This window comes from Mytilus edulis, chromosome 6 (genome assembly GCF_963676685.1).
Source record: "Mytilus edulis chromosome 6, xbMytEdul2.2, whole genome shotgun sequence".
Classification (NCBI taxonomy): domain Eukaryota; kingdom Metazoa; phylum Mollusca; class Bivalvia; order Mytilida; family Mytilidae; genus Mytilus; species Mytilus edulis.
In genome coordinates, this window is record NC_092349.1 from 47359553 (window position 1) to 47379161 (window position 19609).

General features: G+C 31.6%; 1 protein-coding gene across 2 annotated transcripts in view; it reads right to left on the reverse strand.

The window, feature by feature from the left end:
* LOC139527795 (lachesin-like) overlaps positions 1 to 19609 on the reverse strand; it is a 119130-nt gene that overhangs the window by 4720 nt on the left and 94801 nt on the right. Inside the window, exons 1-5 of one of the 2 annotated variants that reach the window (XM_071323482.1) lie at positions 5908 to 6038; positions 5408 to 5523; positions 3723 to 3765; positions 2226 to 2411; positions 1259 to 1428 (exon numbers count right to left, since the gene is read on the reverse strand). In XM_071323482.1, the coding sequence (XP_071179583.1) occupies positions 1259 to 1428; positions 2226 to 2411; positions 3723 to 3765; positions 5408 to 5523; positions 5908 to 5950 (558 nt within the window). In that variant the 5' untranslated portion in view covers positions 5951 to 6038. Of the gene's footprint in view, positions 1 to 1258; positions 1429 to 2225; positions 2412 to 3722; positions 3766 to 5407; positions 5524 to 5907; positions 6039 to 19609 lie in introns of those variants that run through there. The other variant, XM_071323480.1, reaches the window with a different exon arrangement.

Here is a 19609-nt window from a genome sequence, read left to right on the forward strand (position 1 = left end):
TATCACCAACATTCCAACTGACTTTATTTTTAGAAAACGACATCTGTTACAAACACAAAATTTTAGCCACTTCTTTACAAGCAGAACCAAATACAATGAAAGTCCCAACTATGTACTGGCTTCCGAAGATACACAAAACACCTTACAAATATAGATTCATTTCATCTTCAAGCCATTGTTCCACTACTAAATTGTCTATTCTACTTACTAGTACACTTGGTACAATCAAAAACCTGATAATAAATTGTTCAAATAAGGCCTTTGAAAAGAGTGGAATTATTACTTTTGGAGTGTCAAAAACTCGTTTGAAGTACTTGATAAACTGCATGCATATATTGGTGATTTTGAATCTGTTCAAAGTTTTGATTTTTCTACCCTATATAACAATTTGCCTCATATTCTTATTAAGACAAAAATCACATTTCTATATAATAAATCTGGCATTTAAAAGGTCAGACTGCAAATACACATGTTCAAACTCTTTTATGTCATTTTTTAGTAGCAACAAACAAAGAACTATGTCAAATGGACAGGCTTTGATACTATATCTGCGCTGAATTTTTACTTGATAACATTTTTGTTCGCTTTGGAGATTCCGTATATCGTCAAGTTATTGGAATTCTAAGGGGGACTAACTGTGCACCACTTATTGCGGACCTGTTTTTGAATTGTTATGAGTTACAATTTATGACTAAAATCAGCAAAGACCCTTTGAAACAACATTTGATACAGAAATGTAACAATACTTTTAGATATTTGGATGATATATTGGCTATCAATAATGACGACTTCAGTATGTATACTAAAGAAATTTATCCTGTTGAACTTCTTTAAATAAAGCTAATTTATTATACAATCATATATTTTATGATTGTATAATACCCCTAACAGGAGGGATTGTGCCTGATTGTGCCTGTTTTATTTTTATAGCCTATTGAATTTAGAGATGAAATACTTTAATTCGGACGAGCAGGCGAGAGAGAATTTAAGATAAAATATATTATTAACTCAACGGTCTGTAAGGACAATTAGTAGCTTTACTATATGTAATAACGAGGGAAATCAGAAAAGTCAGTTAAAAAGACACTTGAGTCACTATTGATATAAAACTTCGACAATTTCAATATTGGCATCGAGCGTATATTCTAACATAATAAAATACCTATCTATAACGTCCACAAGTGATTTTCTATGTCACTGGGTATTTGAAAGTTAAATAAAAAACTATTTAGTGTCTAAAGGAACAGTCGTCACTCACCTCAGATACGAAGCTATCGTTCCCTTTCTTTTTCCATGCAAACTTTGGTTCTGGAACACCGGAAGCTACACAATGCACCCGAAGCGCAAGACCTTCATTTAAAAGTAGTCGTTGAACATAACTAAATGGGCATGTACGATTAACTATCAAATCTTTTATATCGGGCATAGCTGCAAAAATATATTAATTACGTCTTTTTGAATAAAATCTCTCAGACGATTTTGCGTAAAAGGTAAAAGGTTAGAACTGATGGTATTAAGAACCGCAACTATATTTCTTTTTTACTCATTCAATTTATAAGGTTGTGTCAACGTATATTTTTCAAACCGCAGAAAGTACCTTTGATTTCTTTGTTCAAAGCGTGATGTATATTTTATAGCTATTCCTGTTGGAACAAATATTGATATCCTGTAATTCGTCAGGAACAAATACTAGTACTGTAATACTTTTTCCAGTTGAAGCAGTATTTTAAATAGATCCTCCATTTGGAATATAAATTATAAAAGGATCTCAATCGATTTATGACTTTCGAACAGCGGTATACTACTGTTCCCTTTATTTTTTTCATCACGTTGTCGTTTCTTGTTTTGTGAATTCATCAGGTCGTTAGATTTTTGTCGTTTGAATTTATTAACATTTGAGGGCCTTATATCTACGCGGTATGGGTTTTGCACATTGTTGAAGGACGTACGCAGAGTTATAGTTTCTGACCCTCTGCGTTTTTGGTCTTTGGGGGAGTGATGTCTCAATTGCAATCTTAGCACATCTTCCTTTTTTATATGACATAATAATCATCTATAACTGTCGTTTATGTTTTCTTTGTATCGTGTATTTATTTCCTTTTGAAAAAAAATCATTTGTAGCCAATGCGAACATATTCTTTAAACAAATTAAAACTCTATCATTTCGTTTTCGGAATAATATACATGAAAGTTTTAAGCCTAACTAATACATAAACATTTATTACTTGTATACTTTAGATAGACAGACTTTGAAGACCATTCCAATGGATCATCATCTGTATTTTCACGAACCACACATGTATATTGTCCTTCATAATAACGAATGAAATCGTTGAATACAACAGTTACACTACTGTCTGAATCATACCGGACTGTAATCCAGAAAGGTTTTTTTGATTCACCTGTGAAATCTAAGCATACATCATAATTACTAGTTTCATTATGTTTACATTTCATTCGAACTATTCTGTTTGTTTTTTTGTTCGTTAGTGTTTGACTCAACATTCGGCAATCTTGACTTAAATTGTGGTCAATTTTTGTTTGTTTGATTAAACCAACTTTCGACAGGAAGTCAATTAAGGTCGGAGTCTGTTTTTTGTTGTGTTTATTTGAGTAAATCAATTTTCGACATGAAGTCAAATAAGGTCGGAATCGGTTATTTGTTTGTTTGAGTAAACAGGTTTTCGACAGGAAGTCAATTAAGGTCGGAGTTGAAAAAACACGTCACCACGAGTGTGGTTCGAACTCACAACCTCAAAAGTTGACAGATTTATGACCCAAATATTGCAAGTTTCTTTTATATTGATGACAATCATTTCGAAAATTTAAAAAATGTGAGAAATCAATGTGTAGAGAACTTAATGTTAAGTTTGTATGTATAAAGCGGAGAAACCCTAAGAGTTGACCTACTAGTGATCTTGTTTGTCTTACAGTTATAAAAGTTAATTAGAAGAAATATAAGCAATAATTACTCATGGGATGTGAAGAGAACTTAATGTGAAGTTGGTAAATATAAAGCGGAGTTTACATATCAATCAAGTGCGCATGAAAGCTGATAATCTTTTTGTCTATATTTGTTACATTTTTGGTAATACCGTTTTGGCGTGGCTTTGTACTAATGGATCTCGCCAATTTGTTTTTTTTTCTTGTCTTTCATTTCCACACATGTGTTTTGTCTATATGCCATTTTGTTTTTTGGTGTTTACATTTTTGTTTGTTTTATAGTGATAAAGATTATAACACAATGATGACTGCTGTATCCCTATTTCCGACATTTTTACTTATGTTGTATCTGTTTGTATTTTTCACACATTATTGTCAATATAATGGAATTGAAGCATTTGTCGTACAAGTTAGAGATCTAGATAGCTAAAAAACAGGGTTTAATTCCCCATGTTCTATATAAAAAATGCCTAATGTTTGATGCGTTTTCGATCATTCCATTTGATAATGGACTTTCCGAGTTGAGCTCACCTTGGATTTTTTCTTTGTTAATTTACTTTTTATACTTGTAATTAAAATAATATTCGAATGGTTAGTTACTTAATTAGCATCAAATCAATACACATCTTAACATTGGTTATTCTGTATGTATTGTTAAGTGTTTTGTGAACTGTTTGTCTGCCCAGGTTTTGTTGCCATGGATTTTACTGATATCTTTTAGTAATGATTTTTGACTTGGCTTCAATTCTCCCTTTTAATGAAGACTTGTTATATCTTACTTTCGACATATCCGCCGGCTGAAGAAATCATCGAAAGCCACAACTGCAAGAAATTAGGTGTGGAAGATATATAATAAAGACAAATGTTCACGTGTTTCTCGTTTCTCGTTTTGTTTATATAGATTAGACCGTTGGTTTTCCCGTTTGAATGGTTTTATACTAGTAATTTTGGGGCCCTTTATAGCTTGTTGTTCGGTGTGAGCCAAGGCTCCGTGTTGAAGGCCGTACTTTAACCTATAATGGTTTACTTTTTTAAATTGTTATTTGGATGGAGAGTTGTCTCATTGGCACTCACACCACATCTGCCTTTATCTACAGATTATATAGTTTCATCTATTAACAAATATCATTTTGAAGTCGGAACTTCAATCAACAATATTATTTGATGAACTGATGAATAATTAAAATTGCTTTGTTTCAAATGTCACTGATTAGTCTGATGCTGACGTAACGCCCGTATGATGTACCTTTTTATAAGTCTGGCATCTTTTAAATTATACTTCTAACCCTTTTTCCTATTGCACAAAAACTATAGTGTTATATTTATGTCAGTTTGAAATGAAATAATGATATTAAACTCAATATCGGACTTTAGAAAGTTACATTTTACAAAGAGCTATTTATCCCGATCTTATCAATCAATGTTATTGTATTGTAATGTTTTATCATAATGATTAAAAAAAGACGCGAAAGATACCAAAGAAATATTCAGACTCATAAGTCGAAAACAAACTGATAATACAATAGCAAAAAACGAAAAGACGAACACCAGTACACATATGACATCTTTGAAAACAAAAGACTGAGAAAAACGAACCCACCATAAACTATGTTTAACCTCAGGTGTACCGGAAGGGTAAGCAAATCCGGCTCCACATGTGGCACCTGTCGTTCTGCTCATGTTAAATCAAACCCGGTAATAAATATAAATAAGTAGGTCTCAAAAACCTGGGGTAATCTCAGGTGCTCCAGAAGAGTGAGTATACCTTGCTATACAATGTGACATCAGTCGTGTTACTCATATAAGAACAAACCAGGTAATAATTATAATTCAGTATCCCTGCTTATAAACGAGTTTGTACTAACATACGCAACACGACGGGTGCCATGTGTAAAGCAGGTTCTGCTTATCCTTCTGGAACACATGAGATCACCCCCATTTTTTTGTTGGGTTCAAGTTGCTAAGTCTTTAGTGTTTTATGTTGTGTTTTGTGTACGATTGTTTGTCTGTTTGTTTTTTCTATTCTAATCACGGCGTTGTCAGTTAATGAATGTCGCTCTTTTTTCTCTCATCTCTCCTTTTACATGAATATCGATGCAAACAGTATGAAGACCTTTTTTTAATAATCCTGGTATAATAAAGTTCGCCTTTATTAGTAATATACGTCTTGTTCTCTAAATTATCAATTGCATTTTTAAGTTATCTTGTTTAATATAAAAAAAAACACACCGATAAATGAACTTCCAATTGGACTTTTTATCTAATCATTCACGATATATTGAAATTTTGAAATCTATTTTCTATTTCATGTTTCATGTTATTATATCTTTTATGTTTAAACTAATTACCTTTTTACAAAGCGAGAGCCATTACAAACAAAATATCATTTTAAAACTGTAGGCTTCTTATTCAAAAATCAAGTATCATTCTATATCACATCTTATAAATATATACCTAAACGTACATTGGAATTGACAGGCATATGAGTTACCGAGCATGTTATGGAATAAAGAGTTGCTCTATTATATGGACGGGCTACTTCTTCATATGATATTTCAACTGCAGGTTCAGTGCCCTCAACTGAAATTGAAGATATCATCAATATAATACTCCTTTAATTAAATTTTTGGTATATAACATGTATAAAAGTCCTCACGTTTCCTTCTTTTTCTAACATGAAAGAAAAACGAGCACTTCTCTTCAATTTTAGTTTACTGTATTTGAATAAGTAGTTCGTATACTTCATGTGCGTAATAATTGCTGTAGATCTATACTGTAAGTGCACAGTCGTCTATACTTCATTGCAATACTACTCAAACTTTGACCTAAGTGGTTTCAGCTATATCACTGTCTATATATACATTGTATATATAATTTTGTGTTTGAGATAGAAATATGATCAAATTCGTATTTTAGAATCCGTTTGAATTTTGAGAACTTAAGTATTAATTTAAAATCACTTACCTGTATGAAGAATTCCAATCGTTAAAAACAAAAGTAAAATCATATTCAGAGCCTTCCCTGATGGTTATCAGATTGAAATGGTGTCCCTGTACCGATTGTTTTTACATTTTTATACGATTTTACATTGAACAAAACATAATTTAAAATGCTAATTATATACTAATGGGTAATTTACAAAATGAATTTCAAATATACCACTTATCTACGAACGAAGTTGACAGATTTAACCAGCATAGGTTAATATCCTCAGTATTGATCATTATTTTATAATGAGTGTATGATTTCCGTATGATTACCCAGAGTTGTATACTTCTTTGCCCTGTTGTTTCTTACTTGTGGAAAAGTTGTAGCATTGGCGATGACATAATTTTAGTTTTATATGCATGTTTGTTTTTTATTCATTGTTATTGGCTATGAACCAGCTGTCAGCAACTGCGAGTACTAGCAGATCTGTACATATATGCTGTACTTTGTATCATTCTGTTAAAGGATTTTTAAATGCCCTGTCATGTCCACTTTGGGGTTTTGCTAGATGTATTTATAATTTGTCTATATCTGATGAGTTAATCAACTGGTTTTTGTAGTTTGTTTTTATGTTTTATTGTTACACCACTGTACAATGTTACAGGAATATGACAGTTTTTGTCCATTCGTTTTTGATGCGTTTTGTTATTTGATTTTGCCATGTGATTATGGACTTTCCCAATTGATCTTCCTCTAAGTTCAGTATTTTTGTGATTTTACTTTTTAAGGGGGTTGGCGCCTTCGGACTAGTCTAACTCATTGTTGAAGACTGTACGGAGACCTATAGTTGTTAATGTATGTGTCATTAGGTTTTTTGTATATTTGTTTCATACACATCTTCATATTTTTATATTCCATCTCCATATTCTTATACTGATTCGTTATAAGGACCTAAATATCGATATTTTTCTCCCTTCATATCGGTATCATATGGCTTACTAGTAAACCTCTCACACTAAAAATACCTCAATGAGGAATTCCGAAACAAGGTTGTGTATCACTATTTTAAGTTTTCTTGTCGTTAAAAAATATATTCATATAATTTTATCCCTTAATAGTAATTGTTTTTTTCTTTGTTTTTTTTTTTAAGTTCGCATATAATTATATACAGAACCTTGAAGTTTTCTTAGATTTAACTGATAGTTTAAGGCTTATTATAATTATGGGAAGCTGTTCTTATCAAACTATGTTTACGACATTTTGCGAAAGTTATACACACAGATAAAAAAAAGAAAACACTAAAGCACACACTGAGAAAGATAAATACACACTGAGATCTAAAAATATACACTGATAATTTAAATTTCATTGCATACTGATATTACAAATAGACACCTTCAGATTAGATTATAACCAGTGATATTTTAAAAGTTTTCTCTTTTTATTATCAGGTTCTAAATTTTGTTTCTTACTCAAAAAAGAAAATCTTCATTGTATGATTAATGACCAAAATGGTTTTGTTTTGAAGAACGGTTAACACGTATGCTATTAGGTCGTCTCAATCCCAGTAAATCTGATATTGATAGGGGACATTTATATCTTTTTTTTTCTATTCTTTATTTATTACAACCGTTATTCACTGTTTTTTTTATATTTTATCACATTATTATTCTCTTCTCTGTTTTTTTTTTGCCTATTTTCCTCTATTCTTTATATTTTTGCCCTTTTGTTTTGCACGTTTTGCATATTTTTCTTGTATTGCAAACCTTTGAAGACTCTCAGTGTATTTCCACGCAGTTGTTTAACATCTCAACTGTCACCACCTTTGGGACTTTAGTGTTATGCCAGTTCACATCGTAAATAACTATTTTTATTTTGGCATATCTTTGTAGTCTTTGCGCCGTGTTTGGAAATTTTAAAAATTGATCCAGTGTTACGTAGATTAATTTGTAGGATCCTTTACTATAGATAATTTAGCTGATCTGTAATAATAACATCTTCATGCCTTATATATCATGTACTGTAGTACGCCGCTAGATTAAAACTGACGAAGAAAGGTAACACACGGCCGCGAAAGCTCTTTTTTTGAGAGCCCAGGTGGTCGTGTGGTCTAGCGGGACGGCTGCAGTGCAGGCGATTTGGTGTTACGATATCACAGTAGCATGGATTCGAATCCCGGCGAGGGAAGAACCAAAAATTTGCGAAAGCAAATTTACAGATCTAACATTGTTGGGCTGATGTTTAGACGAGTTTAGAAGATGGGATATATATATTATATATATACTAGTAATCAAAGTACTTGTGTCATATGTACCTACTTAGAACAACATTTAAACACTGTTACACGCTAAATAAAGGCAAAAGTAGTTTACCGCTGTTCAATAGTCATAAATCGATTTAACTGAAACAAATCCGGTTCACAAACCAAAACTGAGGAAAAACATAAACACTGAAGATTTCATTTCACACACATTTTTTTTTAAATAAACAGCCTCGAAATTGGCATTTAAAGTCATGAATAATGATAAATACATTTATTTAAAAGATAGCTGGTTAAGCTTTTTAATGATTTAAAGGATGGTAATTACCCAATTTTATTTCGCTAGAAAACCGAGGTCGAGGTCTGATCAATTATACTAATTGCAATTTCATTCGTTTAAACGGGCAGTGCATTAGCATGAAATTAATTTCTCCCTGGTGTTTCATTATATGTAGCATAGAGGGCGTTTGGTTTTCCCGCTTCAAAATTATTTTCGCGGTATTCTATTGCCTATATAATCATTCAGCACGACACCGTCAATCTGAATAGTCTAATTTTCTTGGTAAAATTTTACTTCTGATTAAAATTTAATCAGCCTTATATTTGAAGAGTTTTCTGTTTGATACTGATGTTTGAATTATTGACTTTACGTGTAGATATATGCATGAATAATGTTTATTTCATATAAGCATCAGCGTTGTTGTGCCACTATCCACTTTTTAAAGTCTTTGGTATTTTTTATGGCCTTTTATTGCATGTATATTCAGAGTGTTTATATTTACTTGGATATCTTGTACAAGTATTGGTTTTATGTCTTTATTGAATAGTGGTTTATACCAGGAGAACTTCTATGATACAAATGATGAAATGTTTATATAAATATAATAAGATGTGGTATGAGTGTCAATGTATCCTTTATTTTCACAGTTTACTGAGACATTTGCAGATACAGCGTCATTTCAAATTAATTTTTCAAAATGGTTTTATATCAACATATGGTATGATTTCCTTGTGTAGTTCTGGAATATTATGCTAGATGTTTATAAATAATCTAAAAACCATATGACGAAGGTAAACGTCAAATAGACAGCGTTCCGATAATATGATATAGACTTCTACTTTTTAATGAGGCATGTTTACATCCATAGAGTCCATTCGGTTCTTTATATCGTTGGGTTACTGTCCTCTTTTTGTAAGCTGACTCAGCCTCTTGGTTTTTTTTTCAAAAGGTCAACATACGATCATCAACAATATAAAGATATGTATTCAAAAGGGAGAAAGATAGATAACAATAAGTGATTTGAATTTACAAATTGAATGTAGAGTTTGTTAACACATTTTGTTAACAGGATTATATACCTTTCAGAAACACTATATATAGCTCCCTCTAATGGAATTCGTATTGCTAAATAAGTGTGCTATCATTGAGATGTTTACTAAGTTGTTTTGAGATTTTCGAATTTTTTTGTCAAGTTATTGTTTGTTTGTCTGAGACTTAAGGTATTTGATTGTCCCCTTGGTAACCTGGACGACATTGTTTTAAAGAATAGAACGATGAAAAAAAACCAAGTACAGCTATATGTCTCTTCCAGTTCTATCACTTTAAATATCCGGATTCTAATTCAATTCTTTAAAAAAAAAACCCACAATAAATCATTATCTTAATAATTGTTTTAGTAGAAGAAAAGTAAAAGATACCAAAGGGGCATTCAAGCTAATAAGTTAAAAACGACAAACAGACAAACAACAGTACACTAAAAATAACGTAGAAAAATACACACAAGTGTGCTCTGGAATGGTTCGCTGATCTTACTCCAAAGTGGCATCCGTCGAGTTGTTTATGGTAAATTATTATTTAATGCAGGATATCATGCAGTCACTGAAAGTTACATTCATAAGATAGCCAGTAATTTAAAGGCATGAGCTGATCAAAATTCATTTGTTGAAGAAACATTGACTCGAAAACAATATATACAAAAAAGACCCCCAAAAATACACAAAACTCTATATAGAAAATAAAGCATAAGTAACTCGAACATATCGAAAACGATAATACATTCTTATGTTTTTAGATATTTACTTAGTTGTTTTGAGTTTTTCGAATTCTTTTGTAAAAACGATAATACGTTCTTCATGATTGGTAAATAGATATTGCTAGTGGGACTGGTCATGGCTGATAAAGATCTATTGAAATCTGTGATAGAGATATTGCATCACAGTAAACCGATGTTTAATGCCTTGTCTAAATTTTGGACACAATTGTATACCGATGTTCAAAAGTAATACATTTTAACTTTTGCGCATAATTAAAAATTTACATATTTCTAAATTACATTTGGCCGTAACATATCCTGTAGGGTAAAGCCCTTTCAAGATGCTTAATTTCCTGATTGACAACATATTAGTTTTATTTGGAGGATGTGGTATAAACAATTCATCGGCATTCCCATTCGAGAACACAGCCTAATTGCCGAACTCTTATGCTGAAACATAATAAGTTAACCTGAGTTGTTTCAAACACAGGACTTACTTAAGTAGGTAACATTTGTCCTGCCTGTTATTTTATATCATAAAGATTTTTCGTTAGGCAATATTGTGTTTCCAAACATTTTTGTGAGTTTTGTGACAGGTTAATAATTGTTAAATCTTTTTAGGTCACCTGGCCCGAAGGGCCTAGTGAGCTTTTCTGATCACTTGGCGTCTGTCGTCTGTCGTCCGTCGTCGTCGTCGTTAACTGTTTACATTTTGAACTTCTTCTAAAGAACCACTGAATGGAATGAAACCAAACATGGCATGAATGTTCCTTATGAGGTGTTGACCAAGTGTTGTTACTTTGTAGCCGATCCATCATCCAAGATGGCCATCAGCGGGGACTTAGTTTAACATAGGACCCTATGGGAAATGCATACAAACGACTTCTTCTAGAGAACCACTGAATGGAATGAAACCAAACATGGCATGAATGTTCCTTATGAGGTGCTGACCAAGTGTTGTTACTTTGTAGCCGATCCATCATCCAAGATGGCCGCCAGCGGGGACTTAGTTTAACATAGGACCCTACGGGAAATGCATACAAATGACTTCTACTAGAGAACCACGGAAATGAATGAAATCAAAAATAGCATGAATAGTCCTTTCTTTATGAGATGCTGGCCAAGTGTTGTGACTTTGTAGCCAAATTTTATCTGTTTTTATATGATTTCAAAAACCCAAGACGAGTAAGGTGAGTGATACAGGCTCTTGAGAGCCTCTGGTTTTTGAAATCATTATGTGTCTTTACGTCGAGTTTCTACTTAAATATAGAAAGAAGTTACAATACGATTTTAGAAAGTTGTGTTGTTTTACAAAACTGATAGAAAATTAAAGAATTTCTTTTACAAATCACTTACATATATTGTATCAAATCTTATAACAGTAAAATAAACTAGAACATATTAAAACTAAATCACTTCAGACAAAATAAAAATAAACAATGTATCAATAAACACAGTAAGTGTTTTTTGGGAAAATGAGCATAAAGTTTGCTCAAAATCTTATATTTGGGTAACTAAAGAAAAAGGGAAAATTGAACAACTTCACTAAAAGGATGTAAGGAGAGAAATTGTAATGTTTAAAAACCATTATTTCTACATGTGGTGTCACTCTTACGTTTAGTGAAGTCATAGAATTTAAACACTGAAATCGCACTCTCACAATGAAATATTTACACTGACTACTTGGCGTATGGTCTTCTCGGGGAAACCTTTTTTTTTTTAAATCGAGTGAAAGTCATATCTTAATAAATGCAATAGGGGTACAATGTAGCTTCAGCGTCTAAAAACAAATTCTTTACGTTAAACTGAATTTAAAGTAAATGTTTTCTGAACGAAAGTTAACAGCAAAAAAATAATACTGATTTGAATCATTAAAATTCAATTTATATTCATTGTCAATAACATGTTTCCGCCATTTAAAATGATTAGCTAGATGATATTTAGAAAATATATGCTTTACAAATTCATGTTTATTTCAAGTTAAAACATGTTAAAAATTTCAATGGCCATGAAATATTAATGATATTAGACATAGGATACTAAAGTCAACTAAGAACAAAAAGTCAAACTATGGCAAATTATGAATAATTTATCAATATGAATCAATATGAATTCCCGTTATTTAAATGTAGTAAGCTGAATATCCATTCTCTTGATCTCTGTACTGTACAAAGCAGCTACAAAAAAGACGAAAATAGTATTAACAAATATGATAGTACAATCTATTAATAAACAAAAGTATTTTTTTTTTATTTCATGACAAAAATGAAACAAAAAACATCAAAGATTCCAGGTTTTCACCTGGGACCCATGCTATGCGTTTCGTTAACAAAAGACTCATAAGTGGCGTTTGAAATAAATAATTGCTAGGTCAAATACAAATGTTCATTTATACTATATCTCACCATTAATTGTAAAATTTAATTCAGCCACACCAAGACTTTTTTCTGCCTTAACAACATAGGAGCCGACCTGATCCTCCCTGAGACGTTTGATTATTAGCTTGTGTTCTATCTCTGTCTCAGGATAATAGACAAAACAATCATAATTTGGAAACGAAGATTTGATTTACTATCTATCATAATTTGCTTCCTTCCGCTTTCAGTCTCTTTCCACCATGTGACGGCTGGGGGAGTAAAACGTATAAAAATAGAAGACATTGTTGTTGTTGGATACATATACATATACTAAATGGTATATGATATCTAAACGGCTATAGGCTAAATCTATTCACAACTGGTATGTTCCAATTGAATAGACACTCTTTTATTGTTTAAGATCACTAGGTGAACTTTATAAATCTTAGGGATTTTTAGTTTATAGACGTATGCCCCACATCTCCTTTCAGTTATAATTTTGTGTTGTGTGTTTGCTGTCGTACCGATGTTTGCCAAATGATATATTTATATGGTATCCCCAAATTGTTTTTCTAGTTTTGTCAATGAACTAGTAACTCGATCAGATTTCGAAATTAATACATTTATACGTAAGGTCACATAACTCCACTACGTTTCAACTACGTTGTCACTGCGCTCTTCGTTTGCTCATGTGTGTCCATGATTGAACTACAGTTAGAAGTTGCATCCGGTTTTTATGTTATTCGGATTTAACTACGAAATTCTTAAGCATCTGCTTCTCTTTGTCTTTAACACGACTATACTAGGATTGCTAAAAGCATTTGCGAAATGTGTCGTGGACCTTCACGTCCTTACTACGACCTTATCATTGCCAACACTATTTTTTGTACGACTTCTATTTGTTTCCATAACTTCTTGGGTCGTTGTGGAATCATGGCTCTACTATGGTGAGGCACGGGATCATGGCAACAAAATGAAACTATGAAATCCAATCAATTGTTTACTCTAAATTAATCGTGTTGATTATGAAAATTTCAGTATATTGATTAGTTATTACTAAACTGTCAGACAAATGCATCTACAAAAAAAAAGGGGGGGGGTGATTGTTGTTGTTGTAAATAAAGGCAACAGTATTATACCGCTGTTCAAATATCGTAAATCTATGTAAGTCACTTTCCAACACTCCTAACTGTATGTCGTTGGAAGTCGTGGAAGAATCTCGAGTTTCTTAATAGAACCATCGATCTTCAGTAGGAGGGAAAGTGTCAATACTAGCCAATTAAGTTTTAAAAGGCTTGTGATACTAAAATATGCATTAGCAATCAAAGGTACCAGACTTATTATTTAATACGCCAAACGCGCGCTTCGTCTACATAAGACTCATCATTATTGACGCTCAGATGAAAATAGTTGGAGAGCAAAAGTATAAATTTGAAGAGCAATGATGACCCAAAATTTTACTTGTGATTCATTATATCCAATGTAATATTAATTTATCATTAACCAAGACCTCCAATTCAATAACCACTTGCATCCATACATAGCTAAATTCTAGTGTTTTTGTTATAACTGGTTCTGATGTATACTTCATTTCTGGTTGGAAGAAGTTCAATATTTTTACTTCTAATGTTTGACAACTTATAATTGAATCACCTATACCATTGTCAGCTGTACAAAAATAAAACCCACTATCAACATTGGTTATCGATTACACATCCAACAACCTGAATCATACAATTAAGCATTTATTCTTGATATCAGTCATCTTTGATTGAGATGATTAAAACGTTTGGTTTTTTTTTATAAATTGATTGTTTGCTCCTTAGCTGGATAGGAGATGATTTTTAGATTAGTTTGTTTACATTGTCATGCACGACTATATTTTACTTTATGTGCAATTAACATCTGCCTAGATCATGTGTATCGATGTTTTCTTTTGGACGAGCACAGTAATTATTAATTAGTTTGAAATATGTTTCGTTGCATTGTTCTTTCCTTTAAAAATGCAACGACCAATATTAGAGTTAAAATTCAGATATAAAATCGCAAGCATTATTATGAAAATGATAAGGCTGTGGTATATTGAAAATCGACGAAAAGAAAAGATTTTAATAAGCTATTCGTTGATTTTCAATATACCGCAGCCTTATACGTTTTCATAATAATGCTTCAGATGATATATCTGAATTTTTAAAAGAGGCATCTGATATAACTGAATCTATAATATTCTAGGAATTCTCAATAAAATGTGGTAAAATTATGAAATCGCAAACTGCAAAAGCATACTTAAACCTTTAATCTGTACAATATCAAATAGGAAAATAAATTACAAATTATTTCACAATTCGGCCTCTTTTATCATGTAAAATTGATGAAGAAAAAAAAGTAAAATCACAAAAATACTGAACTCAGAGGAAAATCAATTCGGAAAGTCCATAATCACATGGCAAAATCAAATAACAAAACGCATCAAAAACGAATGGACAAGAACTGTCATATTCCTGACTTGGTACAGGCATTTTCAAATGCAGAAAATGGTGGATTGAACCTGGTTTTATAGCTAGCTAAAACTCTCACTTGTATGACAGTCGTATCACATTCAATTATATTGTCACCGATGCTTGAACAAAACAAACAGACACATTAGTCAAAAATGTCAAAAAAAGGGGTACAGCAGTCAGCATTGTGTTATCATATTAATCACTATAAAACAATAAATGTAACGAAGAAGCACACATCAAATTAACATCCTCATTTTGATTATATTATACGATTTTATTTGTCTATGTAAAATGCACCCATCAAGTAAGGAGGGTTTTGAGTACTAGTGTAAAATTGCGCGTTTGAAAATCGCACAGGTAAATATGAAATAATTTTGTCATTCAAAGTATGACGGGATGCATAAATACAGTCACGCAAAATAGATATAACAAAAACTGACAATAAACAGTATAAAGTAATAATAAATAAAATAATAGTGTGGTTCAAAGTATGACGAGATACATGAGTACAGAGTCAAGTCAAATGTATATCACAAAAAAGTGGGTCAACAGTAAAAGTACTATTAATAAATAAAATAATTTTGTCATTCAAAGTATGACAAGATACATAGGTACAGAGTCACATCATAAAATAATTTTGTCGTTCAAAGTATGATGGGATACATAAGCACAGAAATAAGGGCATACGATACAGTTACAGGGAAGGTAATGACGTTGCTAACGTAAAATGTAATTTTCGCGACGTCAAACTCTGACATATCGGTAAAAGATGTATTTTTCGACTGATTTGTTTCATTCAAACTGATTTAATTTGAAATCGAGTGCATGGACCCCTATTTTTTAAAACAGCGATTTGTTTCATTTTGCAAGGAGATTATGTGACCCAAATTTTATGAAACTGTAAATAGCACTTTTTTTTTTAATTTTGATAAACATGCAGCAAAAATTACGTTTTTTCCTCTATTCATGAACATTTGATAAATATAGAGTTATTTCGGAATAAAAATTGCATAATTTTTAATGATACTTATAAAATACAGAAATTACCGATTATTTAACAAAAACCATTTTCTGTTTATCTTTTAAAACAAAAAAGTTATGTCTTTCATTCGAAAAAGAAAATACGGACACAAATCTGAATTTTGAGCAAATATACAAAATTTCGAACTCATTTTACTCAAAAAGTAGCACATGAAGGTATATTTTTTATTACATATTTGATTTAATGAGGTAAAAAATAGCCTATATGCAAATTTTCATCAACTTGTAAATACAGGTTCAAAACTGTATCGTATGCCCTTAAGTCAAAAAGGATATCTAAAAAAACAGACTTAACAGTAAAAGTAATATTAATAAAGACAAATAAGATAATAATATAACACGTTATTAAGATGATAAACAACGTCAGTACGCAAAATCTATACTTCAAGACCATCGTGTATTATTTGTGAAGTTGATACGGAATATTTATCAACAAGTTCTGGGTACCTTCCGATGAACTTTTTTTTCGAAAAAGGTATTATAATGCCATGAATAAATTGGTACAGCTTTGATGAAGCCAATGGATTGACAGATTTCCTTTTCGCAAATTTCGGTCGTATGTAGTAACATAAAAAAACTACAACTTAACCTAACGATTTTTCATTTCATTTTGTATTTTGAAAATACAATTTAAAAAAACTAGTTTACAAATGAACTGTTGGCGCTCACCTGAGCTATAAGGTTGTCATGCCCTTTCGTTTTCCATACATCTTTTGGTGTTAGTGCACCAGTAACTGAACATTCCAAATGAAGTGCAGAACCATTATTCAAAAATAGTCGTCGATCATAATCCAACAAGTATGCGCGATCAATGATATTTCATGTATCTGAGACATAGCTGCAAAAGTAAAAATCACGTCTGAAAATTAAATTTCTCTTCAGATTTTGCGTAAAAGGTTAGAATTAAATATATTATTAGAACTATAAATATATTTTTTTTATTCTATTTAACATACTCCGTATTCAATTTGTAATTATGTGTTAAAATATGCTAATAATTGTCAAAATAATTCATTTCAATAGTAGTCAATCTGATAACTCTTGTTTAAAATATTGTGATACTTTGTAGTAGCCTTTTCTTTTGGAACACATATTCATACTCTGTATTCCATCAGGTACAAATACTGTAATACTTTAAATGCAGATGTTATGCGATGGCTTTTTTTCAATATAATGTCATTTTTATAGTTTTGAAATATGATGTAGGCCTTGGCGAGTTATAAAATAAAACACAAAATAAAACATAGGTCACCGTGCTCTTTTTCGAGAAAATTGAGGCTGAAAATTTGGGATTTGTGCAGTTATGTAAAAAAAAAGGTAGGCAATGTTATAAAATTTTTGGAGCAAATATTCTTCGTCGTAAATTGTTAAGATCGCGTTCAATTTGAAGCTGTGATAAGTGAAAATAAGTAAATAAACGAATGACTATACAATTATTCAAGCCTTGCTTGACCTTTTGGATCAGATGCTAAAGTGCACGACGTCGCTGGCAGACTTTTTCGACGTTATCGCTGCAAATTACCGGCGACATTTTTCAGATGTATAAATTTTGCTTGAAAAGAGCTACCTATAAATAGGTAATATTGTTTTCTGAAAAAAAAATCATGTAAAACATAAATACATTTCTTTGTTTGTGGTCTAAGTGAGAAATATCTCAAGAAAAGTTATCACGGACTCTTGATAATTTTTACGGCTTATAAAATAAAAGATACGGCAATTTAGATCTTGACATACAGGTACATGTACTGTACATACTCGTGTATTAACATATGTTTTAATTTATACCATATGTTGTGTTTTTGTTGTTTTTTTTCGTTTTGTTCGGTGGACTGCTGTTTCATTACAATACTCCTTTAAATTCCTCTATTCACGTTTTAATCATTTTTTAGAATTTCAAATTAATTCATAAAAATAAACTTTTATTGGGGTCAATGATAACAATTGAATAACATTGGGAGGCTCCTAAACAGTTTTGTGTCATGTTTGTCTATTGTGGAGAGTTACATCTCATTGGCGATTATACCACATCTTCTTTCTTGTTGTTGTCATAAAACAAAATCTGATAAAGGAGAATCTTCAATATGCTAAAGGATGCTTTTGTCCAGACAGAGACACTATACCATAATTATTTCAATTTTTGATTTGGCAAAGACGTTTGAATTCATAGCGAGAGGACTGGACATATTACCTATGCATAATTTCATTGGAAATTATAACTTTACATGTTGTTTTTTTCACCACAGGGAGACGCATTGCGGGGTACATAAAATATTGCACGTTCATTCCTCTGTCTGTCCTTCCGGTCCTTATGGTTAATTAGATTTTTCAAGTGTACAATTCTTTGCAAATTTCTATCAAACTGATATCGTATGGACACGTTCAAAGATGAGTGCATACCAACTATCCTTTAAAAGATACAGCGCAGACTGTGAAAAAAACACCCCTGGTTTGGTTACTCAAAAAGTTCACCAAAAAGAATACAGATCGCTTGACCATCATGAGAAATACAACCATGACATTAAGATAATATGCTGCACCATGTTTACGAAGGACAGACGGAAGCCGGACATTTGTATACGATAATACGTCCCCTCAAAATTTTTCCATGAAATAGTTGCTACTGGACGTTAAGCAACCAACAATTAATCAATTTATAGGACATAGTCTTGGTATCAAGCTGGCATTTAAGGTAGCGCCTTCCTCATATCAAAAATGATAATTGACATGCATTATATTAGTAACACCAAAAGAGTTTGTAAATATACGATATTTTGTTGAAGATCTCACAGAAACAGTAATGTGTTTTATTTCTTATGGTTTTATTAGACTGTTATCCTGTCAGAGTCAAATGCACTAATATTATTGGTGTAGAAGTTAGATTCGAGAGAAACAGAAATTGGAGCATCGACAAATCCAGATTACGTTTCTAATTACGAAAAATTACACGCATTACGTCCCGAAAAAGTGACGTTTTGCTGGAATTTAAACGCATAACGTCGCGCCAATAGTTAACTCCTTGAAACTGTATCGGATGCCCTTAAGTGATAAAATCACAATACATAAATGCACGCAATAATTTCTAAATTTACAATGGAAGCAATATTTGAAAATATATCTTTCGTTTGGAACTTAACTTATAAAGGATTTTTTTATACTCAATGACAGTTCATTAGTTTAACCACCGATATTATATGATAAGTTATGAAACACAATTAAGGAATGACTGTAATATTTTTTCTGTCTATGAAGAAATAACATTAAAAATTTGGTGCACATTGAATAACGCGCGAAGCGGGTTATTTAACAGTGTGCACCACATATTTTATGTTATTTTAGAATAGACAGACAAAATATTACAGTCATTTCTTATAATTTAATTCTAAATTCCATTTTAAACCGTAGAAAACCATGAAAAAAAGTTGATGACGTCACGTTCACATGACTAAATTATGTCTATAGGCTAATAACAAAATAACGTCAGCCAATCAGAAGACGCGTTACATTCAAAATTAAATTATTAAACTATATACTGGTCTACTAAAAAGC